Source organism: Thermothelomyces heterothallicus (genome assembly GCF_042370625.1).
Source record: "Thermothelomyces heterothallicus CBS 202.75 unplaced genomic scaffold P884_scaffold_6, whole genome shotgun sequence".
NCBI lineage: Eukaryota > Fungi > Ascomycota > Sordariomycetes > Sordariales > Chaetomiaceae > Thermothelomyces > Thermothelomyces heterothallicus.
The window spans coordinates 796,110-820,975 of NW_027192567.1; the positions used below are offsets into that span (position 1 = coordinate 796,110).

The 24,866-nt window shown below is 57.7% G+C and overlaps 10 protein-coding genes across 10 annotated transcripts in view; 7 read left to right on the top strand and 3 right to left on the bottom strand.

Annotated features, from left to right (window-relative positions):
• Window positions 1–1,960: 1,960 nt before the first annotated feature.
• P884DRAFT_175821 (uncharacterized protein) lies at window positions 1,961–3,157 on the top strand (the record flags this gene model as incomplete). The annotated part of the gene is made up of 1 exon (XM_069437319.1): window positions 1,961–3,157. A coding segment is annotated over one exon (1,197 nt), but the record flags the coding sequence as incomplete, so codon positions are not given.
• Window positions 3,158–4,255: 1,098 nt separating this feature from the next.
• P884DRAFT_283730 (Saccharopine dehydrogenase) lies at window positions 4,256–6,371 on the top strand. The gene is made up of 4 exons (XM_069443681.1): window positions 4,256–4,553; window positions 4,749–4,831; window positions 4,939–5,226; window positions 5,307–6,371. Exons 1-4 carry the CDS (start codon window positions 4,540–4,542, stop codon window positions 6,266–6,268), a joined length of 1,347 nt encoding a protein of 448 aa, XP_069299318.1. The 5' UTR covers window positions 4,256–4,539; the 3' UTR covers window positions 6,269–6,371.
• A 305-nt stretch (window positions 6,372–6,676) lies between these two features.
• P884DRAFT_220183 (Las1-like-domain-containing protein) lies at window positions 6,677–8,775 on the top strand. The gene is made up of 2 exons (XM_069439444.1): window positions 6,677–7,343; window positions 7,645–8,775. Exons 1-2 carry the CDS (start codon window positions 6,832–6,834, stop codon window positions 8,561–8,563), a joined length of 1,431 nt encoding a protein of 476 aa, XP_069299319.1. The 5' UTR covers window positions 6,677–6,831; the 3' UTR covers window positions 8,564–8,775.
• Window positions 8,776–9,149: 374 nt separating this feature from the next.
• On the top strand, window positions 9,150–10,391 carry P884DRAFT_195628 (beta-lactamase-like protein; the record flags this gene model as incomplete). The annotated part of the gene is made up of 8 exons (XM_069437920.1): window positions 9,150–9,174; window positions 9,270–9,357; window positions 9,429–9,500; window positions 9,564–9,597; window positions 9,664–9,874; window positions 9,931–10,022; window positions 10,083–10,244; window positions 10,305–10,391. 8 exons carry the CDS (start codon window positions 9,150–9,152, stop codon window positions 10,389–10,391), a joined length of 771 nt encoding a protein of 256 aa, XP_069299320.1.
• An 821-nt stretch (window positions 10,392–11,212) lies between these two features.
• On the top strand, window positions 11,213–12,393 carry P884DRAFT_321842 (uncharacterized protein). The gene is made up of 3 exons (XM_069445413.1): window positions 11,213–11,292; window positions 11,378–11,598; window positions 11,731–12,393. Exons 1-3 carry the CDS (start codon window positions 11,290–11,292, stop codon window positions 12,263–12,265), a joined length of 759 nt encoding a protein of 252 aa, XP_069299321.1. The 5' UTR covers window positions 11,213–11,289; the 3' UTR covers window positions 12,266–12,393.
• A 646-nt stretch (window positions 12,394–13,039) lies between these two features.
• P884DRAFT_195622 (translation initiation factor eIF 4e-like domain-containing protein) lies at window positions 13,040–14,077 on the bottom strand (the record flags this gene model as incomplete). Its single annotated transcript, XM_069437919.1, has 2 exons — window positions 13,040–13,398; window positions 13,555–14,077. 2 exons carry the CDS (start codon window positions 14,075–14,077, stop codon window positions 13,040–13,042), a joined length of 882 nt encoding a protein of 293 aa, XP_069299322.1.
• A 2,951-nt stretch (window positions 14,078–17,028) lies between these two features.
• On the top strand, window positions 17,029–18,674 carry P884DRAFT_196237 (uncharacterized protein; the record flags this gene model as incomplete). The annotated part of the gene is made up of 2 exons (XM_069437964.1): window positions 17,029–17,350; window positions 17,470–18,674. The coding sequence occupies 2 exons, from the start codon at window positions 17,029–17,031 to the stop codon at window positions 18,672–18,674; spliced, it is 1,527 nt and encodes a 508-aa protein (XP_069299323.1).
• A 440-nt stretch (window positions 18,675–19,114) lies between these two features.
• Window positions 19,115–19,525, bottom strand: P884DRAFT_276211 (uncharacterized protein; the record flags this gene model as incomplete). The annotated part of the gene is made up of 2 exons (XM_069442928.1): window positions 19,115–19,151; window positions 19,236–19,525. The coding sequence occupies 2 exons, from the start codon at window positions 19,523–19,525 to the stop codon at window positions 19,115–19,117; spliced, it is 327 nt and encodes a 108-aa protein (XP_069299324.1).
• A 1,101-nt stretch (window positions 19,526–20,626) lies between these two features.
• Window positions 20,627–22,392, top strand: P884DRAFT_298270 (uncharacterized protein; the record flags this gene model as incomplete). The annotated part of the gene is made up of 2 exons (XM_069444585.1): window positions 20,627–20,667; window positions 22,056–22,392. The coding sequence occupies 2 exons, from the start codon at window positions 20,627–20,629 to the stop codon at window positions 22,390–22,392; spliced, it is 378 nt and encodes a 125-aa protein (XP_069299325.1).
• Window positions 22,393–23,104: 712 nt separating this feature from the next.
• The window catches only part of P884DRAFT_276212 (uncharacterized protein), a gene marked incomplete at both ends in the record, with an annotated part of 4,622 nt that continues 2,860 nt past the window's right edge, over window positions 23,105–24,866 (bottom strand). The window contains one exon of the mRNA XM_069442929.1: window positions 23,105–24,801. Coding sequence (XP_069299326.1) covers window positions 23,105–24,801 — 1,697 coding nt within the window. The remainder of the gene's footprint in view (window positions 24,802–24,866) is intronic.

Genomic DNA, 24,866 nt, shown 5'->3' on the forward strand with positions numbered 1-24,866 from the left:
ATTCCTCCTGGCTCACATCTACTCGGCTCGACCGTCCGCCGTCTTAGTTCCTCAATCAACCGATACAATGACGATGAAGTGCGGGACCTCAAGACAGCCACGGCATTACTAAGTTGACGCTTCGCTGCGGAGGTGAGATTCGGTTAGTGACAACAAAGCGTCAACAGTTTCCCGTTGCAGCCGATCAGAGCCCAGGCAGGGTGGCGGAGTTGCTGGCAATTGAAGAGACTTCACCCAGGATCGCCATCCTCAGCGGAGCCTGGGGCACGGATGTCTGATATCTGGCACCCGCAGACTCGAGGCCAACGAGGAGTGAATGTGGTGTGTGAAGGCCGACCGAGACCGCTATGTATGCCTGGCCGTTAGTTTCAATGTTACGCACCGGACGTCAAGATTGAGATCCAACGACACAGCAATATGTACCCAGTACGTGTTTGTCAGCCGACTACACTGCGATTTGAATGGCCAACCAGGTGCCTGGTACTTATGGAACAAGGGTTATGGGTCCACATGCAACCGCCGTCGCTGATCCTGGCCCTGATGCTTGGCAAGATTCGGAGCTGTTTTTCCAGACACACCTCACCCTGCCGTTCGGGCCTCGGACACGCCCCTTTGCTCTTGGATGGGTGGCTCTGCGCAGCCCACTCCGACTCCCAAGCGTTCCCTCGCACACGCCATGGGTCCCCCAGGCACACCCCCAACCCCGACAGCCAGCCATTCATGTTCTCCATCCGTCGCCCCGATTTGCTAACTTGGACAACAGCCGCCCCTCGTATGGTCGTCTCGCTGCCGCCCCGGCCCCCCTGTCTTCTATGGAGTAGTTATTGTCTGCATCCATCGAACATCAAATTCCAACCACGCTAACTGGCCATCCTGCGGTCGCACCAGTATGTACAGAGTGCCTCCGTGCAATGTCCTCAATAACGTACAGGTATGGCCGGAGGGAACCTGCCCTCCAATGTCACGGCCCACAAAGGTGGGTTGGATTTGGTCTGGTTGCCATGGTACTCAACCTGACGTACCAATCCATGCTCGTCAACAAGGGTCCGTCTTCACGGAGTACACTACTTTGGTACATTCCGCCACCACGACCACAGGCAGCGGGGGCGTCATAACTCGTTTGCAAACCTCGCGAACCAAGCCCGCCTGATCCACTTGCCTCCGCTTGACCGCCCACTGTCGCCCGACACCTTCGACCCTCCACAGTAATATCGCGCTACCCGCAGCCAGCCACGGGCAGCCCGCTGCGAGCGGCTAGGTTCTTAGTGTACACTACGTTCCTCTCTGCGACCCTGTGCCAGAGTGCCCCTTGCAAGTGGCTGGCCCCACCCCTATTCTTGCCTACTTGAAGTGTACGGAGTACATATGTACTACTATGTTCGGCCTTGCAAGGGCCAGATAGCGTTCAAAAAAGAAGCATCCCACAACCTGAACATTCGGCGATGCAGGCCACCAGCCCGAAACCATCCCGCAGACGGTCCCCGTCCCCAGGGCCGGGCAGGCTAAACCCATCCCTGCACGTGCATATGACGCAGGCCTCGAAAGCCCCAGAGTCATGGAACAAGCTCCGTTGACACGCAGCCTCCATCCTAGCATGCCAAAGCGGCAACTGGAGACACTCATCACTCAGATGAGCACGTAACTATTAGTGTAAGAATGTCTCCCTCTCCACGCCAGACATGGCTAGGGAGACGACTTGCCCAAACCGAGGCTTGGTTCAGTTCTCTGATTTCACCCAACGAACCTTCCCCCTTTCCTCACCCACTTAACTGCCAGAGCTCATTCCATCTCTGACTACAGATTACATTTGAGCCATCACACCTCTTCAATATCAACCCCAGCGTGGCTTGATATAACATCCACCCCACTGGCAAAGATCTTGCCTGTTATTGTCGTCGAAACCCTCGAGTCTCATCTGTCAATTTCATGCCTGAATATTAGTATTCAACATTCACCCAACATGATGCCATCACTCGTCGGTGCCAACATGCTTGGCATGCCTCACCAGCAGACTGCCGGCGGGACATACACGGTCGACGCATTCCTCAACCAACTCTCGAGACAACTCATCGGGAACACGAGGAGGTATTCCAGGGGAGCAAACGGGCAGCAAAGAGGGGGGAACGGCATGAGGATATCCAAGCCAGGCAGCGCCAGCAACAGCCCGAGATCGTCAACAATGCAGGCGCGCCGGAGAACGCTGATTGGGGATGGCTTTCGGGGCGGGCTCCAGACGATGTCTCCGGCGATGGAGCAGATACGTCTTCCTACGCCAGCCGCAGAAACCCCGAACGAGCATTTCTACGAGCGGCAGACCACGAGGCCGGCGCGCCCGGTCAGCTGGCACCCGTCCTCGCAGAACGACGCACAGCAGCCTCTCTACGCCCTACCAGACGCAGCTGCCTATCCCTATGCGGCGTACAACGACGCCGAGATCCTGGCGAGCCTGCAACAATTTCCCCCGACGCCTGCGATCTACTCCGGGTACGCGTCACCGGCAGAGCCCTTCTCGCCGCTTTCGCTGCCCTACTCGAGCTTCAGCTCTTCGCAACAGCCCGTCTACTCGCCCGTGAGCCAACCTCTGCAGATGCCGCACCAACAGCAAGCTCCTCCGTTCTCCCCGGTGACCTGCTCCTCCGACTATCCCGCGGCGGCCGCGCTGTCCGACATTCCGTACCTTCCCCTTCCTCAGGCGGCGGCTGATGTGCCCGCATGGGAGCAGGCCCAGCCTGCTATCGCTGCCACGTTCAGCCAGCAGACGGCACCTCCAACACCCGAGGATTTTGCCTGCAGCCTCGGCCCAAGTCTGGCCGTGGAGACGGCGGCCGGGCAGCAGCAACCGACGAAGCCGGACGCTACTGCTGAGCAGACATGCCAGCCGGTCATTTACGAAGAAGACGACGACGACGAGCCCGAGGGCGAGATTCTGTACGGCATGGGCCTGTACGATGCGCCGGACCACAGCAAGGTGCCTACACTGCACCAGTCGGTGGTCCTCTCCCTGCTCGGCAGTACCAGGGATCGGGAAGAAGACGTGGACACGGGCAAGGGCCTGGGTCTCAAGCTAGAGGATCCGTGGGAGCCACCTGCCAGTGACGACGAGGATGAGGGCGAGGGTGAGGGCGAGGGTGAGAGCGAGGGTGAGGGTGAAGGTGAGAATGAAAACGGAGAGCGCGATGACGGCCAGAACGAGGAGGACTGAGCTGCACACTGGCTATGTGCTATGTGATGGGCTGGACTCCTTCCTCCTTTTCCCCTTTCCTACCCGCCAGCTCTCGTGTTTTTTTTCTTTTTCTTTTCATGTGTGTGTGTGTGTGTGTGTGTGTGTGTGTGTGAATCAGTCGATGCATGGCACCGAGGCGTTACAGGGTATTTCTTCTTCCTCTTCCTCTTCCTCTTCTTCTTCTTCTTCTTCTTCTTCTTGATCTCTTATTTTATTATTCTCCTTATTTTCATCATCATTTTTCCCCCTGGAGGGGCGGGGGCGGCGAGAAGGCGGCGAGCGGGAAGGGAAGGACTTGCAGATACATGGCGCGCGGGAAACGACATGGTGAGCGACAAGAGCACACGGCATAAGCACGGATACGGACGGTTTCATTAACTGGGTAAACGGGATGGTTGGGTGGGGGATGGTTTGGTTGGCGTTTTCTCGGACAAGGCTACGGAGATAAAGAGGGAGAAGTCGACACATGTGGGTTTCACAACCCAGCAAGGGCCCATTGAACCGAAAAAAAATGAGGATATCCGTCCTGTAATTTTAGGTGAATGCTACGGATCTAGACGCGTAAGGACTGTATGGACTGTATGTACTGTACGGATTACATACTTATCTACCTGTAAGCCACATGCCCATTTCGTGACTGCCAGCAGTTCAGACTCGAGGCGTGTGCATACCCCCAGTGCGAGGTACCGGAGTTTCAGTCATCTGTCTCTCCTCGCTAATCTCATTCGTGACGGTGACCTTCTCACATGCATGCATCTACTCTATAATGGTGGCCTCCTACAGCGGGAAGATTGCCACCGGAACTCCTAACCGCTGTTATTGCCGTAGAAGCCATGTCGGATACTGTATGTGCATACGGTCTGTACGGGTTACGAGGTACAACAGCCGGATGTGCGGAATGCATGCCTCCCAATATTACGGTTATGCCGCCCACTGCAGGGCTCCTAACAGAGAACTTGACCGGACCCCGCCGAACCGGGGCCCTGCCGGCTCAGGGCGTTACTACCCCGCCATAGTTAGTTACCCGCCATACCCGCCATAGAGATTACCCCTCATTGAAATTGGCCGCCAAACAGTTCAACGCTTGGGGCCGTTATCGGAACAGTATCGGGAACGGGATGGAGAAAGTGGAAAAGTCCCTTACTGGCTGGTAACACGCGTAGCAACAACTCGAACCACGAACAAGGAAAAAAAAGTTAACGAAGGAAGAAAATTATCAACCAAGTTTTGCCAGGCGATCAGAAATCCCCCCGGCGGATCCCACGAAATCAAGTCTACCTGATAGCCGTACAGACGGGCAGTACACGACCACCAAGATGGCCTCGCAAAAGTAAACTGCTTCCTTCCGACCTCCGCCCCCTCCCCCCCTCCCCCCAAAAAAAACAAAAAAACAAAACCTAACGTTCTCATCGGGCTACCATGCCACCGTGCCACCAAGCCACCGGGCAACCAACACATCCAGACCACAATGTGTACAAGGGCACCCTCCTTCTACGCATCGGCTGACATGGCTTCCCGCTTCTAGGAAGGTGCTCATGCTCGGCGCGGGCTTCGTCACCCGGCCGACCCTCGACATCCTCAGCGACGCCGGCATCCCTGTGACGGTCGGTATGGCTGCCTCTCTCTCTCTCTCTCTCTCTCTCTCTCTCTCTCCCTCCTCTAGGGTCACACCCAACTCTGCAATCGGACCCCAACTGACCAGAGTTGACAAACAGCCTGCCGCACCCTGGCCTCTGCCCAGCAGCTCGCCGCGGGCGTCAAGAACGCGCACCCCATCTCGCTCGACGTGACCGACGAAAAGGCGCTGGACGCCGAGGTGGCCAAGCATGACCTGGTCATCAGCCTGATCCCCTACACCTTCCATGCCACCGTCATCAAGTCGGCCATCCGCAACAAGAAAGATGTCGTCACCACAAGCTACGTCTCGCCGGCGATGCTCGAGCTCGACGCCGAGGCCAAGGCGGCCGGCATCACCGTCATGAACGAGATCGGTCTGGATCCGGGTATGCATGCCTCTCCCCTCCTCCCGTTTGGTAGCCTCCGCCCCAGTCGAGCCAGCTTTGTTGACGTACCTGATCCCAAGGCATCGACCACCTGTACGCCATCAAGACCATCGACGAGGTACACCGTGAGGGCGGCAAGATCCTCAGTTTCCTGTCGTACTGCGGCGGTCTCCCGGCTCCGGAGGACTCGGACAACCCGCTCGGCTACAAGTTCTCGTGGTCGTCGCGCGGCGTGCTCCTGGCCCTCCGCAACGCGGGCAAGTGGTGGCAGGATGGCTCCGTCGTCGAGGTGTCCGGCAAGGATCTGATGAAGACCGCTAAGCCGTACTTTATCTACCCCGGGTTCGCCTTCGTCGCCTACCCGAACCGCGACTCGACCCCGTACAAGGAGCGCTACGCCATCCCCGAGGCCCAGACCATCATCCGCGGCACTCTGCGCTACCAGGGCTTCCCGCAGTTCATCAAGGTGCTCGTCGACATCGGCTTCCTCGAGGACGCCCCGCTCGACGTCCTGTCGCGTCCGGTGCCCTGGAAGGAGGCCACGCAGGCCGTCGTCGGCGCCGCGTCGTCGTCGGCCGCCGACCTCGAGGCGGCCATCCTCTCCAAGGCGACGTTCGAGTCGGACGAGGACAAGCAGCGCATCCTGTCCGGGCTCCGCTGGATCGGCCTGTTCTCGGACGAGCCCATCTCGCCCAAGGGCAACCCCCTCGACACGTTGTGCGCCACCCTCGAGCGCAAGATGCAGTACGAGGAGGGCGAGCGCGACCTCGTCATGCTCCAGCACAAGTTCGAGATTGAGCACAAGGACGGCTCGCGCGAGACGCGCACCTCGACCCTGTGCGAGTACGGCGACCCCAAGGGCTACTCGGCCATGGCCAAGCTGGTCGGTGTGCCCTGTGCCGTCGCCGTCAAGCAGGTGCTGAGCGGGCAGCTGAAGGACAAGGGCATTGTGGCGCCCATGAACTCGAGGATCAATGAGCCCCTGATGAAGGAGCTGAAGGAGAAGTATGGAATCACCATGGTGGAGAAGACTATTTCGTGATTTTTTTTCTTTTTTTTTGGCGGCTACGGATGATAAAAGAGGCATAAAACAATAGATGGTGATTTGAGGATAGAAAAAAATTCACAACAAAAAAAGGTTTCCGTTCCTTTTTTTTTTTTTTTTTTTTTTTTTTTTTTTTTTTTTTTTTTTGGGTCGTCTTCATAAATCGCTGTAGTTAGTGGGTTGAAATCGGGTGGGTTTCTCGACAAGACGTTGCCAAGGAAGTAGGTGGTCAGTAAGAATCCATTAGCATATACGAAGGTATCTGTGAGCCTAATCCTCGTTAATTGTTTTATATAATGAATTGCGCGTGCGTCTTGTTAGTCAATCATGACGGTTGGTGGAATGGTCGAGATGGGCAGCTCCGACGGCGACAAGTTGAAGTGTATGTAATCCGTATGCATGTACGATGTAAAGTCGATCCGTCATTTCAAAATTACAACGTTTCAAACTCTTACAGGAAACCTCGGGAAACAGAAAAGCAGGGGAGGCTCTGCTATCAACGAACTACGAATCAAGATTCCGGGGGGCATTATTCAATATTTTAATCTTTTCTTGAGGGCATGGTACAGTACATCTTCACCCCCTGGCGCAACCGCCACGAGCTGCTGGCCGTCCGCCGGCAATTCTACCCCGACCGCCATCCTCAGCAGCAACCACCGCGACGGCAAACCCCGGGCCAGGCTCAGTCGTCTAGCACGAACACGGCCGCTACCGCCTACTCGACATACCGTGCTACTACTGTCAACGGGCTACCACCATCACCACCACTACCACCACCACCACCATCATCATCATCATCATCATCATCATCATCATCATCATCATCATTGACAACAGCAAAACAACAAGCAGTCGGACGGAGCCATGGCGAGAAACAAGAGGCCGTCGCCCGCGTGTCCATGTGGATGCAGCGCGGCGGCTGTCCGCACATGGTCGAGTCGACGGCGCTGTTAACGGCGGCCATCTTGAGCGACGAGGTGACGGGGGGGCCGGGGGCGGGGAGCGACGATGGGCTGGCGAGGGCGTCGAGGGCGTACGCCGTGCGCGCGGCATACTCGGCCGCTTTTAGTCGGTGAGTGTGATGATTTTTGTTATTATTCCTATTCTGTTCGCTTTTTGTTCCCTCCCATATCTTCCTCCTTCTCCTCCTCCTCCTCCTCCTCCTCCTCCTCTTCTTCTTCTTTTTCTCTTCTTTGAAACAGAAGAAAAAGGGACGAGAGAGAGAGAGAGAGAGAACATTGGAGACCAATTACAACTCATTGCCTCTCAAATCCACACACACTCCCCCATCAAAATGTCCTCGAGGATAAGCGTTTATGGCTTTTTTTTTGTTCTTTTTTGCTCTTTTTTGCTCTTACTGACCGCGGGACCAGCTTCGTGACGGGCCTGCTCGACTCCCACCAGGACAGACAGCGCAAGATGTCCATGTACGACGTGGCCAAGAGCGTCGGCCTGCCCGCCACCTTTGTCGAGCTCCGCCACCAGGCCACCCACGAGCAGCTCCCCTCCCTGACGCGCCTGCGCACCGCCGCGGACAAGGCGCTCGACTGGATCTGGGAGTACTACTGGCGCGGCCTGACGGCCGGCGACAGCGACAGCGACAGCGACAGCGACGAGCACGAATCTGACGCGGACGAGGACGAGGCCGACGCGTCTGGAAGGGAAGAGTCTGGTGGTGAGGCGATGGAGGGGGTATTGGGTGAGGGTGATGGTGATGGTGAAAATGATGGTCCTGACGTGACGATGAGGGAGGAGGATGGTTATGGTGGTAGTGGTGGTGGTGGTGGTGTTGGTGATGGGCACAAGCCGGCGCAGGAAAAGGAGGTGAGGACGCTGCTGGAGGGGTATTTAGAGGGCAACGAAAGGCAGCCGCAGGGGGAGGAGGAGGAGAAGGAGGAGAAGCTGAAGAGGGAACTTGGGAGGTTCGACGAGGGACTGGTGTTGATGGTGCTTGACTCCATCTCGGACAACACGAGGGACAGTAAAGTGCTGCGTCGGGCTTTGGTCCTGGGGAGGCAAATCTTGGAGTGGAAGGAGAACCAAGAGCAGGCAAGCGGTGCGGACCGCATGGAAGAGGATGGGCCGGCTGGAGATGATTCGCCTAGGGCCGGGATTGACACGACGGAAAAGACGGCGACCGAGGAAGGTGAGGAAGAGGACGACAAAGAGGAGGTTGAGGACGAGGAGGAGGACGAGGAAGAGAACGAGGAAGAGCCGGTCGAGGACGACCGCCCTGCTTGGGTTTTGTACGACGCAGAGACGTGGGTACCCAAGCCTATCGGTGTTGTTTGAAGCAGCGAGTTTTTAGACACTCGTGTGAATTCTATATATGCCCTCCCTCTGGACGAACTCATTGCACCCTATCACTACCCCTGAGTTCCATGGATGGCCGATGGGGGGGTCATGTGACTGTGGGGCTGTTCCGGACGTAGAAGATGGATTACATACTACTACTAGTCCACCACTGTGGACCATCTAACAGAACAAGTTAACGAGCTTCGGACCTTCAAAGATAACGTCATTCCGCACAGCTAACATGTGCAACTTGTCCGCGGCGTCCGCGGTTATCGTGTCCCGAACGGATTAGCCACAAGCCGATTCGAACCACCCGTTTGCTGCAGTACCTTACGCTAGCGTAGTCTCCGATAGTTTGCAGCTCGGGCGTAAATCGTGCACTGTGCATTGCATTTGTACGGATTACATGAACTCCGCATCCGCAGAGCATGTCCCTCTTCTCGACTGCTGCTGCAAGGCGCTTTTCTCAGCCACGGTTTACCTCTCTCGCTAGCAGTGTGAGCCATCATCATACTTCACCGCAAAAACCCAACTCGGTGCTCGTTGTTGACTTCCTTTTCCTCAGTCGGTCATCGCTCGCAAGATGCATATCCAATCGATTCCTATGTGTACGTCCTGATTTGTTGACTCGATCAGCACTCGATCAGCACTCGATCAGCAGCCGCTGATAAATCAACTTGAAACTGACATTACTGTCCAAAAGGGGTGGGGAGGAGCGACAACTACGCTTACCTCGTAGTTGACGACAAATCCAAGGATGCCGTCATCATTGACCCCGCCCATCCAGCTGAGTGAGTGACTCTCCCCAGGAGAGGAGGATGTCAAGGGCCAAAGAAGAGGGAAGATATGCTCACACCCTCAGGGTCGCGCCGGTGCTGAAGAAAGCGATCCAGAACGGTTCGATCAATCTCAAAGCCATCGTCAATACCCATCAGTAAGCATTCGCGACGTCCCCGTAACGGCAACGGCAGGAAGCTGATTTCCCTTCTCCTTTTAGTCATTGGGATCATGCCGGTGGAAACGAGGAGCTGGTGAGTTCACCCCGGCCGCCTGTCACGGAGTTGTGTGCTGTGACTACTTGTGCTGACCGTTGGCAGATTTCAGAGCTTGGGCAGCCCCTCGAGATCATCGGGGGAAAAGACTGCAAAAAGGTGTCAAGGACGCCAAAGCACGGCGAGACGTTTAACATTGGCAGCATCGCAGTCAAGGCGCTCCACACGCCCTGCCACACCCAGGACAGCATTTGCTGGTTCATGCAGGATGGCGACGACAAGGTTGTGTTTACAGGAGATACTCTCTTCCATGGGGGTAAGTCGGGCGTTTCCCGAGCCCTTCCTGCTCCTGTCTGTGCTGACCGTCTGCAGGCTGCGGCAGGTTCTTCGAGGGCACGGGCGAGGAGATGCACAAGGCGCTGAACGAGACTCTGGGCTCGCTCCCCGACGATACCCGGGTCTTTGTGAGTTCTCGCGTTTGCCAGTCCCGAGATGACTTGCGGACGATTCTGACTTGTTCCCAGCCCGGCCACGAGTACACCGCGGCCAACGCCAAGTTTGGCCTCTCGGTCCTCCCAAGCGGGCCGCTCAAGGCCCTGGAGGCTTTTGCCAAGGCCAACAAGCAGACCCAGGGCAAGTTCACTATTGGCGACGAGAAGCAGCACAACGTGTTTATGCGACCTCAGGTATGATGAAGACCCCGGCGGGCGTTTCTGGACGGTTTACCGGCAACTAACCCTGTTCAGGACCCCGAAATCCAAAAGGCCACGGGCGAGACCGATCCGGTTGCCATCATGACCAAGCTGCGCGAGATGAAGAACAACTTCAAGTGAGTCGGCTGTCCCGGGGGCTGGTCAGGAAGCATCCGAGTCGGTGGGGAACAAGTTGATCTCACCCTTGACGACGATCAGAGAGGCGGTCGTGCAGAAGCCCAACTTGTGAAAAGCAGACTACAGCATGACCTGCTGGGAGGACTTCAGATGCAGGCAAAGCCATGTTTTGCGAGTTTAATGTCTTTACTCTGTAGGCTCATCCAATAGCCACTATCCAAGGCAAATCACAATACGCGATAACACACAACTGAAAATGTTTCCACTAGCTCATACCATCAAGAACCAAGAGGATCGAGACGCAGTGAACCGGCGGACGCGTCTTACGGAGACACGGGTTTTTCAATATTGCTTCACCGTCCACACTTGCGCGCCCTGGGATTGTTCGAAGCGGCAAGCTCTAGCATTATATGAAGCGTTCGAAGGTCGCTGGGCAGTCGAGGTACATTACCCCAAGAGACGCACATGTGCCACAGACTCGGCGCACCGGCACCAACCTACCTTTGAAGCCTCGGCTTCCTGTCTTCCGAAAACACAACGCCCACACAAACAGTAGAGCGGAGAGAAAGAGATGAAGAAAGGAAGCGGGCCGCATGTGGTGAGCGTGCAAAGTGGTACCGGGCCGTCCAAGGCGTTGCCAAATTTCGTGACGGAACCAAAAAAGAAATTTTGGGCAGTGCAGCAGCGGTATTTAAGCAGGATCGTCACGTGCCCTGGCGCTCACTTGGCGAGGCGCCCCGCCATGCCGCAGCGGCAACTCCACTCCGGAGCCCACTGCTTCGTCCAACGGGCGCCTCGCCGCGATCCCATTGCATGACGTCGCATCGCATCACGAGAAGTACTCATTGTAATCCGTACAGAGTGCCAGAATCATACTTCCCAGGGATATTCCAACTCCAGCATGGTAAGCCCTACCTGCTTTTTTCTTCCAGAAAAAAATAAAAATGATAAGCGATCATTTTATTGACCGCTTGACCCCTCAAAAACAGCCACCTCGACGCCGTAACCCCGCGGCCGGCGCATCCTCGGCCGCCGCAGCCTCCAGTCCCGCGTCCAAATCCGGCGCGCGCCTCTCGAAGCTCGCCAAGGAAAACGACATCACCGCCGAAGAAGAAGCCGAGATCCGCGAGGCCTTCTCCCTGTTTGCCGAGCCCATGGAGGGCGAGAAAGAGGGCGTCATGCCCATCGGCGAGGTGCGCCGGGCGCTGATGTACGTATAGTCGGGCCCCTCTCCCCCCCCCCTTTTTTTTTTCTTCTTCTTATTTCTTCTTATAAAAAATTGAAATAAAAGACACGCCAACTGACACATGCGATTTGCGCCCCATCGCATCGAGCAAAACAGAGCCCTCGGCATCCCCCCGACCTCGCCCGCGCAGCTGGCCGAGTTCACGGCGGCGCTCGACCCGGAGGACGAGGGCTTCGCGACGTACGAGGGGTTCGTCGGCATCTGCGCGCTGCAGCTGCACGCGCGCCGCGACAGCGACGGCTACGGCGGCTACTACGGCGGCGGCGGCGGCGGCGGCGCGGAGGAGGCGCACCGCGCCGAGCTGGACGAGGCGTACGCGCTCTTCGTCGGCGACCGCCGCGGCCCGGACGCGCCCGCCATCACGCTGGCGGACCTGAAGCGGGTCGCCGCGCTGCTGCAGCTGGACGAGGAGTCCCAGCAGAAGCAGCACGGGGCGGGAGGGCGGGACGGCATCGGCGGGCTCCTGACGGGGTCGAAGGGGAAGGCGGGCAAGGGGGACGTGCCGACCGTGGTGACGGAGGAGTTGCTGCGGGATATGATCTTGGAGGCCAATGACGGGGCCGGGGTGGGGAAGGGCGTGAGCAAGGACCAGTTCGATAGGGTCATGAGGAGGGCGGGGGTCTGGAGGTGATTGGGGAAGGGAAGAAGAAGAGAAGAAGAAAAGGCTGAACGAGGTGCAGAGTTTGGGGAAAAGGCGAAGAATCCGCGGTGGTCTAGGCAAAACCCCCCCCCCCCCCCCCCCCCCGCCCCCCAAAAATCCGCGGCGCTCGCGCGCTTGTGCAGGGAAAGCCATCGGAACATGGCGATGGGGATGTCTCTCAGCTACCGCCACGCGTTTGGCCCGGTGGGGTCCTTGGCGAAGATACGCCTCTGCCCGACATAACCCGGGAAGACGACGCGTCAAGTCGGCCGGGGATGGGGCCGGAAAGAATGGGAGGCTGGGTTCATTGCGAAGGGAATGGTCACACAGCATGAGAACCTGAGAGGATGACAAGACCTCGGGGGGGGGGGCATCTCTCCTGACCAGATGGGACACCGAACAAGGTGCTTCCTGTTGCCGATGCTGGATGATGATGATGACGATGATAGAAGGGAGCGGGGACTACAATCCGCTACAGGATAGCGGGTGTGTGTGCATTTACAACCAATACCCAGCAAACGGAAAGCACCTGAGACGACGGGGGTAATCCCTAGTTATCTAGAACAAGTCCTTTAGAAAACAGATGGGACATCCGCTTGCGGCCAAACAAGCGGTTACATGCAACGCAACGCCGCTATATGCAGACCATATTTTTCGTTCTCAGATCACGGAGACAAGGTGCAGCAGGGCGTGCCCAAATATTAAAGTTGTTTCACATTTAGTAAGCGAGCCTTCCTTCTGCTCCTCTCCTCTTCTATCATTATCTTATTGCGTCCCGGAGGAGGGCGCCTGCGTCGTGTCGGGTGCTTGCTCCTCCTGCTTCTCAGCCGCAGCCTGCTGCTGCTGCTGCTGCTGCTGCTCCTGCGCGGCCTTGGCGGCGGCCTCGCGGGCGCGCTGCGAGTCGATGACGGCCTGCAGCTCCGGGGGCGCCTTGAAGCCGGCGTGGTCCGAGTGCCGCTTGTAAAAGTAACTGTCCGGCTTGGGGCGGAGCTCGGGGGGCAGCTCCTCGAGGACGCACTGCAAAATGTTGTCGATGGACTTTTTGCGCGATGCGTCGCGGTGCCAGACGGAGATGAGGTGGGAGTTGAAGCGGACCGAGAGGCCGACGCCGCAGATCTGGTCGCCTGTATTTTTTTTTCACACATGAGGTCGTTAGCCAGTCAAACCGTAAGGAAATAGTAACATAAAGAAAGAAAAGACCCCCGGCGGGGGGGGGGGGGGGGAAGGAGGAGAGGAATGGTGGTTGTTGAGAAGGGGCCCTGAGTAGGATTGGAACAAACCCTCTTCCAGCACGCTCTGCAGCTTCTCTCCGATCGCCAGCAGCTGCACGCGCGTCCAGACGTCCGGGCCGATGCTCTTGGGCACGCGGAAGGTCCAGCTGCCGCCCAAGATGTTGCGGCGGTCCTCCCAGATGGGCTTGAAGCCGGCCTTGAACAGGTAGATGCTCTCGCGCATCCTGATCTGGTCCACGGGGGTGTTGTTGTTGTACCGCCAAAAGTCCTGCACGCTCTCGATCGACCCGCCCAGCTGTTCCAGGTGCGCATGGTATTCTCCATTGCTGCTGCTGTTGTTGCTCCCCTGCTGCTGCTCCTGCTGCTGCGTCTGGTCCCTGGGTTGCTGCCGGTCGAACCACACGTTCCAGTAGTGCTGGGTGGGCAGGGGCCGCATTGCCTTGAGGAAGTTCTGCTTGGCATCGATGCGCTGCTCGGCGGGCGAGGATACGCTGCTCATGGGCGAGTTGGGGTCCGAGGACTGCGACAGCCCAGAGAGGCCGCGCGTGAAGAGGGAAGGACGCATCGACATGACGGCGACGGCGGTGGCGGTAGGGGCTGGCACGTTGGTTCAGACTTCTTTGTCCTGACTTGTCAGCTTTTGGAAGATGGCGGCCCTGCGACACTGCCTCTGCGCTAAGACGACGGGAGGGGACGGAAGGAGGCACGGGTTCGACGGGTCGGGTCAGTGAAGGTTCGGGTAGGATATCTACCGAGCTGCAGCTACCCGTCGAGGCTGCGGCGAAGGCGGAAGGGCCGCGGGAGATGCGAGTCACGGGGGGTGCTCTGCCGTTCAAGTGTGGCCTTGTAGGCGAGAACAACGTACGCGTAGTGTATGTACAGTACTGAGGTCTACTTGCAGGTAGGTAGTGTAGGCCTTGCTTCCCAGGCTGCGGCGGGGTTGCAAAGCGGCTAGGCTGGTCTTGTTCCCGGTTCGTTTCAATTAGGGGGAGATCAGCAAGAGATGGGACGAAGCTCAGCAGAGCCGCAATCGCTAGTTACAAAAAAGAACAGAACGTTCAGCGTCTTCGCGATGCACTTTGAGGTGTCGCGGGAGCAGGTCCAAGTTGGCGTTTCGGCTAAGTCAGGGGTCGTGACGCTGCGATGGAACGCTGCCTGTCAGGTGAGGGCAGCGAATGATGAACGGGGCCCGAGGAGAGGGGAGGAGGGGCTGAGCCAGGTGCGTGGGGAAGGGGATCAATTGCCCTGCCTGCCGGTCAGGTGTGCATCGGTCTGATGCTTCCCTGGGAAGGAAGGGGTCACGGCTGTCACATACAAAGGGGGATCAACAGTACGAGGGCGTCAACTGCTACAAAGTGAGAAGAAGAATTGTTGAAGCGATCCCGCCAAGTGGCCAACCGGGACCCGAGAGAGGGCGGAACCTTGTAATGGGGACGGGAAGTCGCCGCGGGCCACTGACAGGAAGGAAGACGTGGGAAGCTGTCACCGCCTGCCATTCATAGTGCGCTTGTCGGCCGGCGCCCCGGTCAGGCTTCAAGCTGAAACAATAATGGTGGGGCACCTTCTACTGTTTCAACTGAGGCCGGGCAGCTGAGCAAATGGGGAGGTGGGGTGGCCCTGGGCGGGGTTCCCATTAGTTAGCACCAACTAGAGTTGCCTAACCGAGCTACGGAGTACCTACCTTATCCATTGAAACCTAGAGCGCCTTGCCTTACCTCCAGGTTCCGGCTCCCCGGATAGCACCTGGTTCATGAGGCTCGTCAGAATCATGTCTCTGGCAATCCGCACGACATACACTACGTCAGAAGTCCCTGCCCATGTTCTTTTTTTTTTATCGTAGAAACAGGGACGGATCCTTGGTCATCGCGGGGGTGTCTTGGCAACATCAGCTTCATGTTCCAAGGGCGGGGGAGGAAAATAACCCGTAGACGTTAGGTAAGCGAGGTTACCAGGTTGGGAATTAGGTTGAATCCAACACCAGCGACGTGGTTCGGCCCTCTGCCACAAGGTCAAAGGCGAGCCGGGGTGGAGGTCTGCCAGGGATGGTGGTGACGCAGGTATGTACGAGTAGGGATGTACGAGTAGGGACCTGCTCACACGGCCCCAGGGCCCTTCACCGAGAGAAACATTTCCTTGGTAGGTTTCAGTCGTAGGTACCACACCCGCCTTGTTTACAAGAGGCGCGCAGCAACACTTCCAAGCACTGCGCGCACCTACCTGACCTACAGAGCAATGGAGTGGTGGTGGCCGCGTGAGGTGCGGAGAGCATCAGTACACGAACATACCTTGACCTACACGAGGTACTCAGTACTTTACCACACTATCTAATCGGCCTCGGGCTGGTCGTCGGGCTGCCCATGATCCTTCGGGGGCCCCATCGGGGTTTCGTGTCAGTATCTGTTGGCTTCTTGTTTACCCGCCCTTCCGAGGCCTAGCATCTATCCTTCTCTCTCAAGGTTGCCCTCCCAAAGGGGAGCTGAATGAGGCAGACCCGGCTCTGTGGTAGGCCGAGTTTGACTTTCAAAGGTTGCGCTACGGAACGGGTTCTTGGCGCTTGGGACTGATCGAGTGGGGCTTTGTCATCCGGGTCGGTGGGTGCCGCCCGCGATAGTGGGACGGCGGCCACCTTCAAGCCCTGTGCTGAATCACCCGTGGTAGCAGAAGACGGTCGCGGGACAAAGCAATGCTTAGGAAATACATGATATTAATTACACCGGAACGAAGTTGCTCAATGCGAGACACGCTACATACGCATGACCTCCATTTTCCTGGTTGTTGTGATGGTAGTGGTGGTGGGGTTTTCCGCCTTCCAAGGTTCAACCTGGAGTTGGCCCGCTGCTGGACCTAGTTATTTGTACTTTCTTTTTTATCTTCCAACCTATCTTCATGCCTGCCTCCGACCTTCAACCACTACGTCGTCCGCCTGCTGTCCTTGGTCAAGGCCGAATGCATATCAGGAGACAGCGAGCTGATTAACGCGCCTTCCAATTGCACCATCAGCTGTTATCGCGTCTGCCGAATTTTGTGTGTTTTCCCCCTCCCTCTCTTTCCTCGGCAGAGAAAGCGCATTCGGGTCTGCTGTCTGCAGCGCCTACAGCTTGGACCACGCAAGAGCACCACGTCGCCCTCCGCCTCGCCTCACAACCTCCTTCCCCGGCCACCAGATCACCTGCCAGTTGGCATTGGGCACCACAACAACAATTTGACATTCCCATTCCTTCCAAGTTCCCTACCTAGTACCACTCGAGGTCCGAACCTTATTGTTTGCACGTGGTCAATAGGGTAGCCACTCCATCATCAGGTATGCACTGACCTTTGGTCGATTCTCTTCTCTTTTCAGCACTTCGTCCCATCCACCTTTCCATATATCTCCCCCTCCCCTTCGTCTGTCGGACGAAATTCTGGATTCTCCTCTCCCTCTGTCGAATTCCACGTCTCGTTCCAGCTTCATCTGTCCGACATTGTTCTTCGGAGTCTTTGCTCCCGTCTCTCTTCACCCTTCCTGGCCCATCCTGCCGCGCCATGACTCCCCAAATTAGAATTGTGGTGAAGGACAGAGGGCTCTTCGGCCCGGAGTTGCCTGGCAAGCCCTCTGTTGCCTCCAAGGCGGTTCAGCCGGTGCAGCAGCCTCCTCGCTCCAAACGGGGCGACTTGGCCATGCTCCGACTTGGGCTTGACATCGCTCTCGAATACTTCAACAGCGACGGCAGCCTGCCTATCTCGACGCTAACAACCAAGGCCAGACTCTGGGCGAACCGCTACTTCAAGGGGTATCCCTACGCCTCAAAGCGGCCGACTGCCCTTCTTCGGACCTTTCCAAATCTTTTCAACCTGAACATTGAACGTATGCGTCGGCCCGTTCTTTTTCCTCCTCCTTCCCCCTCCCCCCCCCCCCCCCGTGGGGATGAATCTCACTTCATGTCTGCTACGTTCACGACCCGTCGCTGACCCCATTCCCCGTAGCACATCTCCGCCTGGTACCGAGAACAATGTCACCGCCGTCGTCTCCTGAACCTGAGGGTACCAGCTCCCGAGATCTCCGCCGCGCCGAGCGGAGAACCATGAACTCTGAGGCCTTCCCAGAGTTTGCCGAGCCCACGTTGGCCTCGGACTCCGAGATCGACAGGATTATCAATCTGCCGAACCGTCGCACCGCGCCCGCCACTAAGCCGACGATGCGGGTAGACGCCGCGATGCTCCGCGGTTCCGGTCTGATGAGCACGCTGCCCGAATTTCTGGGCCAGCTGGCACGGGCTAATCTCGAATTGGAGACGGAGCTGGCCACGAACCCAGAGTCAGTCCGTATCGAGCTCGACGATGAGCAGGCCGCGTCGCAACAGCACGTAGAGATGAACCTTTTTTCTGGGTTGGTCGAGGCACAGCGGCGCCGTCACCGGCGGCGCATCGTCCTCCCCGGTGACCTTGACCTTGCAGTCAAGCCCCCCGGCGCCACCCAGCACGACGGCAGCGGCCAATACAGCGGCAGCTCTGGCGGCGAGCAGAGTCCGTCCCGAGAGACCTCGGATGACGAGGACAGCGGTGACGAGACCGACGCCTCGACTTCCACAACCGCCAGCTTGCGCGCCAATCTCAAGAAGCGCAAGGCAGCGTCAGTGGCCGACGAGGACGCGGAAGCCGATAGCCCACCCAACAAGATCCGCCTTCATTATCACTACCCCACCCCGAAGCTGCGCCACTACGACATGAAGCGGCGGAAGCTCGTCAGCCGGCCGAACCCGGACGCAGCCCCGGGTCGTCCATGTGAGGCCCTGCCCGACAAGCCCGCGGCCGCCGTCCGCCGGCCCGCCGCCGATGAGTCCATCACGATCGCGACTACCGAGAGACCAGGCAGCAGCGGCAGCGACTCGAGCAGCGCCTCGGCTTCTTCGTCGTCGAGCACCGGCCCGGTCCCCATCACCAGGATCCGTGTCCCGAGCCGCAGTCCGGACGGGTCGCGGTCCAGCTCGCCGGACAGGATCATCATGCTGCGGCACCCGGTCGTGCCCGCAGCAACGCCATCCCGCGATGCGAGCGAGGAGCCGGCTTCGTCGTCGTCGTCGTCATCGTCGTCCTCTGGTTCGTATCCCGGCCGGCGCACCAAGATCAAGGTCGTGCAGAGAGAGCGACCGGATGCGGAGCGGAGGAGATTGATCGAGGAGGTTGACTAACCGTTTACCACTTTTCGTTTGGCGTTTTTCTATAGGGTTAGCAGGGACCTCAGGTTACGAGTCATTTAGGATAGTCGTTCTCCTTTGTCAGGGCGTTGGTGGACACATATGCGTATACATGGGTAAAGCTGGGGTCGCATGGCATGGTGGGCGCAATGAGAGGGCTAAACGGCTAGGTATGCACCATTTTGTGACTTAAACTCGGCACTACAGGGTATACAGGGGATAACGGGACCTGTTCATGTGGTTACTGCTGGCTCAGCTGTCATTAAGAGTTGCATCGGGTTCGAGGGTTCGAGGGTTCGGGTGGATATACCGTATACCCTACTAGGGACTATTCAGACCGTTTCTTTTGTGACATTATAGATTTCCTTTGTCTTGTACGTCGCATATCTGGCATGGGAAGTGTCAAGTGCAATGTGGGTGCTCAAATGTGGGAATCACAATCTCCAGTTGATGGGCAACGTAAGACGTTGTCTGGAAGAACAAGAGATCAGAACGTGACCAGATAAGGTACACAACAAGATCACTCGAAAAAAAAAGAGAGGGTAGCTACCGTACTCAGTAGGGCGGTCGGCGCACATCTGCGCGCGGATCATGTCGCGCACGACCGGGTGTCCGACGAGGCCGGAGAGCAGGAACTCGTTGTAGGCCGCCTCGCCGGCGAAGGGTCCCCTCTCGCGGCGGGCCATGCGGCGGGCGTCCACGGCCGGGAGCCCGCCGAAGGAGCAGATGAGGCCGTCCGGGGTCTTGAAGGCGCGCAGCTGGCCGAAGTAGTCCCCGAGCTGGCGGCAGACGAGGGCCCGGTCCTGCGCCGGAAGAAGCCCGCTCTCCCACGCCCGGTCGAGCATCTCGCCCTCGACGAACTCCATAGTCAAGCGCCGCCTTCCCACGTCGTACACGCGGGGCACGGGGATAGTGATGTGTTTGGAGACGAAGCGCACGGCCTCGACCTCGGACGGGCGGACTCCGTGGCGGTAGAACTTGGTCACCTTGGTGCCGCAGGGATGCTTGACGAGCCAGCAGTTCACCTTCTCGGAGATGACCTGGCCGCCAGCGTCCAGCGGTTTGCGTGCTAGCTCAAAGTTGTACAGGAGCAACGGGGGATCGGGACGTGTTGGTCTGGCGGGCTCTGGCAGGCGACTTTGCATCTTCTCCTGGCATCTCTTCTTCTTAAGACGGCTCGCAAGCGAGGGGCGGTCATCGTCAGTGGTATCCATGATGGCGTCAAGAACTTCCTTTGGCACGGGGGGTGGAGGCTTGGCTGGCGCCGGCCGAGGCGGACGGCTGCCTCCGCCCCCCTTTCAACGAAAGCTTGCAGCGCGTTGCCGGACATGCTGGCCGGGATATGAGTGCCGGATCACGATGTATTGATATTTGTGTTGGCTGTAAATCACAAACTGTGGCCGAGACAGGTCATGCGCCTACATTGCAGAGAGCTAAGTGGGCACGCCTGGCAATGATCAGTGGACGATTTGCCGAAAGGAAATGGGCGTTTAACGATCGAGATGGAATCAACGGGCACGGAAAGTCTTCCGTGCGCCTCGCAACGCTAGAGTGTGAAGATGGGATGAGATGAGAACAAGAATCGCGCTGGTCACAGTAGATTGCGCGATTGATGAGCCGACAGAGATTCCCGTCATACCTCTCTCTGTTGCCAAGAGGTTTCGGTAATGCCACCCCAGAACAAGTACCCGCAAGTTCGTCCCCAAACTATAGCAAGCTTGGAGATGAGTGCCAATCTGAATAGGGCCCTTGGAGAACGGTGATTGAACCCTGGAAACGAGGAGGTAAAAGTACCCTGTCAAGGTGGTGAATAAGGAAAACTTTCGATTGTGGATTTCGCTTATTTGATGCAGCAGAGCACCTTCCGCAGTTCACTGTGTCTCTGGGACGGAATACTGAGCAATCCGTTCCCCACAAAGAGTGACTGGAACTAACCTGCAACCACCATGTCGGTGCAGTTACCGAAGCATAGCATGTATGAATACAGGTATGGAGATGACTACTGCGCATGCATGTTCACACATTGATCTCTCACAGGTGAGCCTAGCGGAATACGTGGGGACCCTACTCAAACTGCGATTGGCGTGCAGCGCAGCCCGAGTACGGATTATACAGTACCGCACACCCAACGCGTTGCGCCTTCCATTGTTAGTAGGTAGTTGACGTAGCCACTGCCTTTACTTCCGCCTCATCGCCTTCGTAGACTTCCAGGTCGTTCTCTCCCTCATGGTAGTTAGTAATTGCGTGCCATACATATCCCTACGGAACAACCTGACCGTATACTTCCGGTGACATGGCATCAACACAGAGATACAGCAGACCGGCGTTGAAACAAGACCATTGTCCTGCTGGGTCATTTTTCCTCCACGGTTCCGCCCGCCTCACTCCCTCTCCAGTTGTAGTTGTCATTGGCCAGAATTGATAGAAGTGGCCGAATCTGTGTAACTCCAGTGCAGAATTGGGCTTGGGGTTTGAAATGGAGCAGTACGTTCATGTGTTGTTCCGGTTATAAGAGGTTGACGATGTTGTCCTTCATCGACAACATTTGGGCACCAAGCAGCCTCTTCATTTCTCTCCTATTCCAAAAGCATCACACACGGTCTACTGATGACAGCCAACATACGTCCCATTTACGAGGCCTATACACGACCGCCGCAACAACCCGATCACTTGACGACCTTGAAGGCTTAAACATTTCTGCGGGCAGCATGTCCACCTCCAGGAAGAAAATTGTAACATTTAAGGTTGTCACTTGCTCTTCACTCGCTAGTGATACCTCTCACCCTGCCGCCTCGAGAAGCACCATTGCCTCCAGAACGTCGTCCGAATCTGCCAGCTTCGAAACTGCCCCTCGCACTGCCGCGTCTAAGAACACCACTGGCCCTCTTGCCCGCAGGAATGCCGCTCAAGCCGATAACTCTAAAAATACAAGCCGCCCTGCTGCCTCCAGGCTTACAGCTCTTCCCTTTGCCTCTAATCATAAGCCACGCTCTGCCTCTTTTCAAGACACCACTAGGGGCGGGTACAGCTCTGGGTATACCACCCACGGTTCCACATCCCACACCCAGAGGTCCAGCTCCGGCTCGAGAAATCAGCCCGAGTCATCCAAGTCGCAAGAAAACGCAGGCAAAAGCAATTCAACCCATCGTGAGAGCATCTCATCGGGAAACAGCGATAAAAAGAGCAAGAATATTATACCGCCGCCGGAGCAGGAGGGGAAAGTTGAGCACACCGGAACGCAGAAGTTTTCAATCGTGATCTACAAGGGGGCGCCTCATGATTCGTACGACAAACGACACATTGCACTGTTTATAGAGTATTTCGACCAGTCTGGGGATCCTTGGGGGACGGACTTGATTGACATCCATGGCATAGTAACGAGGTGGGCCCTTGGCCATACCGAGAACCGCGGGTCGTCGTCAAAGAATGGGAAGTCAACGTCGACGCAACAGGCAGATCCAGGCGAAGACTGCGCGACGACATCATTAATACGCGCATCGATAATGATGACTTGGAGTTCAACTGCCAAAAGTGGCTGGAGAATGCCTTAAAGAGGCTAAGATACGCCGGTTGGCTGACTGAGGAGGAGGAGGAGGAGGAGGAGGAGGAGGAGGAGAAGTCTTTGAACGACGCCTTCGACCTGATTCTGCAGGCTCCTGAGCAGCCTCTGAGTCTTCCGGGCGCGAACGGTACACTCCTCGATGGCTTTTAAGGATTGTTTTCAAGCCAAACGTCATTTTTGCGCCATTTTCTGCACTCCCATCAGGTCCCGAGAGAGTCGATTTCTGTGGAGAACAAAAGATTCAGAAGCCCCCGGCGAGTTTGGACTGATGCAGAAGAGCGTAAGGTCTCGGTTAGGCGAAGGAGGTAGGAGCTAGTAGTCCTCGTTCTCTCTTCATTCCGTGCTGGGTAAGGAGAAAAGAAGTAAGGAGAAAGAAACTAACTACGAGCTCTATTCAATTCCATCTGGCCGAATGCGAGTGGGTTCGCAGAATCTGCGAAAAGGATAAGTCATGAGCAGTTGGGAGCATGTGGTCTGTTCGAATCAAGTCTATGAGGAAGCCTAATAATGTGTACCTTGTTGATGGTGTTAGTAACGGGTCCCTTTGCGTAACTTCTTCGTTCATATCCCCGGTGCAACCTCCATACTAACATTCCCAGAACCAACGACCAACTCCCAACTCCAGGCAGAGAACAAACGGTACAATACAGGTCGCTCGTGATCAATAATTGGCATGTCGTTGACGTGAGAGGGCGAACAGAAAGACAAAAGGAGATGAAAGAAAAAAAAAAGGGAGAGAATAACAAGGAGGGAACACAAACAAAGAGACAAAACGAAAACCGTCATACATGGAGCCAACCATACCCATCTCCTCAATCGTCCCTCGACGCCTGCGCCCCTCTTTCTAAAAAGGAAAACGCTCTCAGATGATATTCGTCCTCTGCCCCAGCGGCCTCCTCCGACTCAGCTCGTCCATGAACCTCATCTTGTCGTCCCCGATCTTGCGCCGGAACAGGCTGAGATCCCTTAGCAGCCCGCTCATGTGCTCGTGCATGTCGTCCGCGTGCCGCTCGTACGTGTCGAACCCGGCGTTTTCCTCGCCCTCGGCGTACTCGTTGCCGTCCTCCGCCGCCGTTCCTCCCGAGGCATACCCGTCATCGTCGTCGCTGCCGTTCGCACCCTGCTCGGCCTTTTCGTTGCCTTGGCATCCTTCGCCGATCCCGTCTCGCCCGGTGCCGGCGAGCGGCGGGATCGGGATCGGGTTCTTGAGGCTGTCGAGGGCCAGGCGGAGGTGCAGCCGGAGGGTCTCGTTCTCGGTCTGGAGGCTGCGGATCTTGCCCTCGGCGACGAGGCTGCGCTCCTCCATGGCGCGCTGCAGGCTCCGCACGCGCTCCTGGTACTCCTCGAGGCGCTCCTCGGCCTCGCGGGCGTCCTTCTCGCGGCGGCGCGAGTCGCCGACGACGAGCTGCAGCGCCCGGATCTCGGCCTCCATGGCGGCGATGCGCGCGTCCCGCTCGGCCGCCGACACGCTGTCCACCTGGTTGACCACGGCGCGCGTGCGGATCCGCTTGGCCTGGTCCGCGTACCGCAGCGTCGACAGCGTCTCCTCGTAGTCGGACGGCGCCACGCACGCGATCATGGCCGTCTTGGAGTTGCCCCCGAGCGAGTCCTTGAGCAGCCAGGTGAGGATGCTGTCGCGGTACGGCACCACCGATGCGCTGCCGCCGTCCTTGCGGCCCGCCCGGGCGCGCTGCTGCTTCGGGTCGGCCAGCGCGGCGATGACCCGGCCGAGCGTGGTCAGCGACTTGTTGATGTTGCTCCCCTCGCGCAGGCGCTGGCCCGTCGCCTCGGTCGACTTGGCGCGCTCCGAGCCGGCGAGGTCGACCAGGCGGATGCGGCTGGACCGCTCCGTCGTCTCGTCCGTCTCGAGGTCGTGGTGGATCTGCTTGAGCATGATGGTGAAGACGGCGTGGCTGCGCGAGCTCGTGTCGTTCATCTTGGTGCTCGCCGTCGTCCGGTTGCTGTCCCCGATCCGCATGTACCGCAGTATCTCGCCCAGGCTGCGCACGGGGACCTCGGTCAGGTCCTTGACGTAGGGGCCCTCGGTCGGCGACTCGCGGATCTTGAGGTAGTAGGGCGGCTGGTTCGGCAGCACGGGCACCAGGAGGTCGCGCACGTGCTCGTTGTAGACCTCAAAGTACGAGACGCGCACGTTGTAGCTGATGTTGGGCGTCTCCTCCTGCGCGGCCGCGATGCGCTCGAACAGGTCCTCGCACGTCCGCGGGATCAGCCCCGGCTGCTCCGGCGTGCCCATCATGGTGTACGACTTGCCCGACCCCGTCTGCCCGTAGGCGAAGATGCACGTGTGGTAGCCCTCGAAGTTGTGGTCCAGAAACTCCTCGCCCAGGCTGTCGTAGATGTCTTCCTGCGTCGCGTAGTGCTCGTCTGCCGGGTTGTGGCTCCAGAAGCTGTTGTCGAACGTGAACGACTTCTCCTCCACGACCTTGCGGGACCGCGCCCGCGCGTTGGCCGGGTCTGCGTCACTCGTCGGCGGCCGGAGCGTCGTCCGCTGCGTGACCGGGTCCATGTGAATCAGACATTCCGCTCCCCTCTCGATTTCTGGAAGGGGGGAGTCGAGTCTCCAATGTCAGCAAATCACACACACACACACACACCAAAAAAAA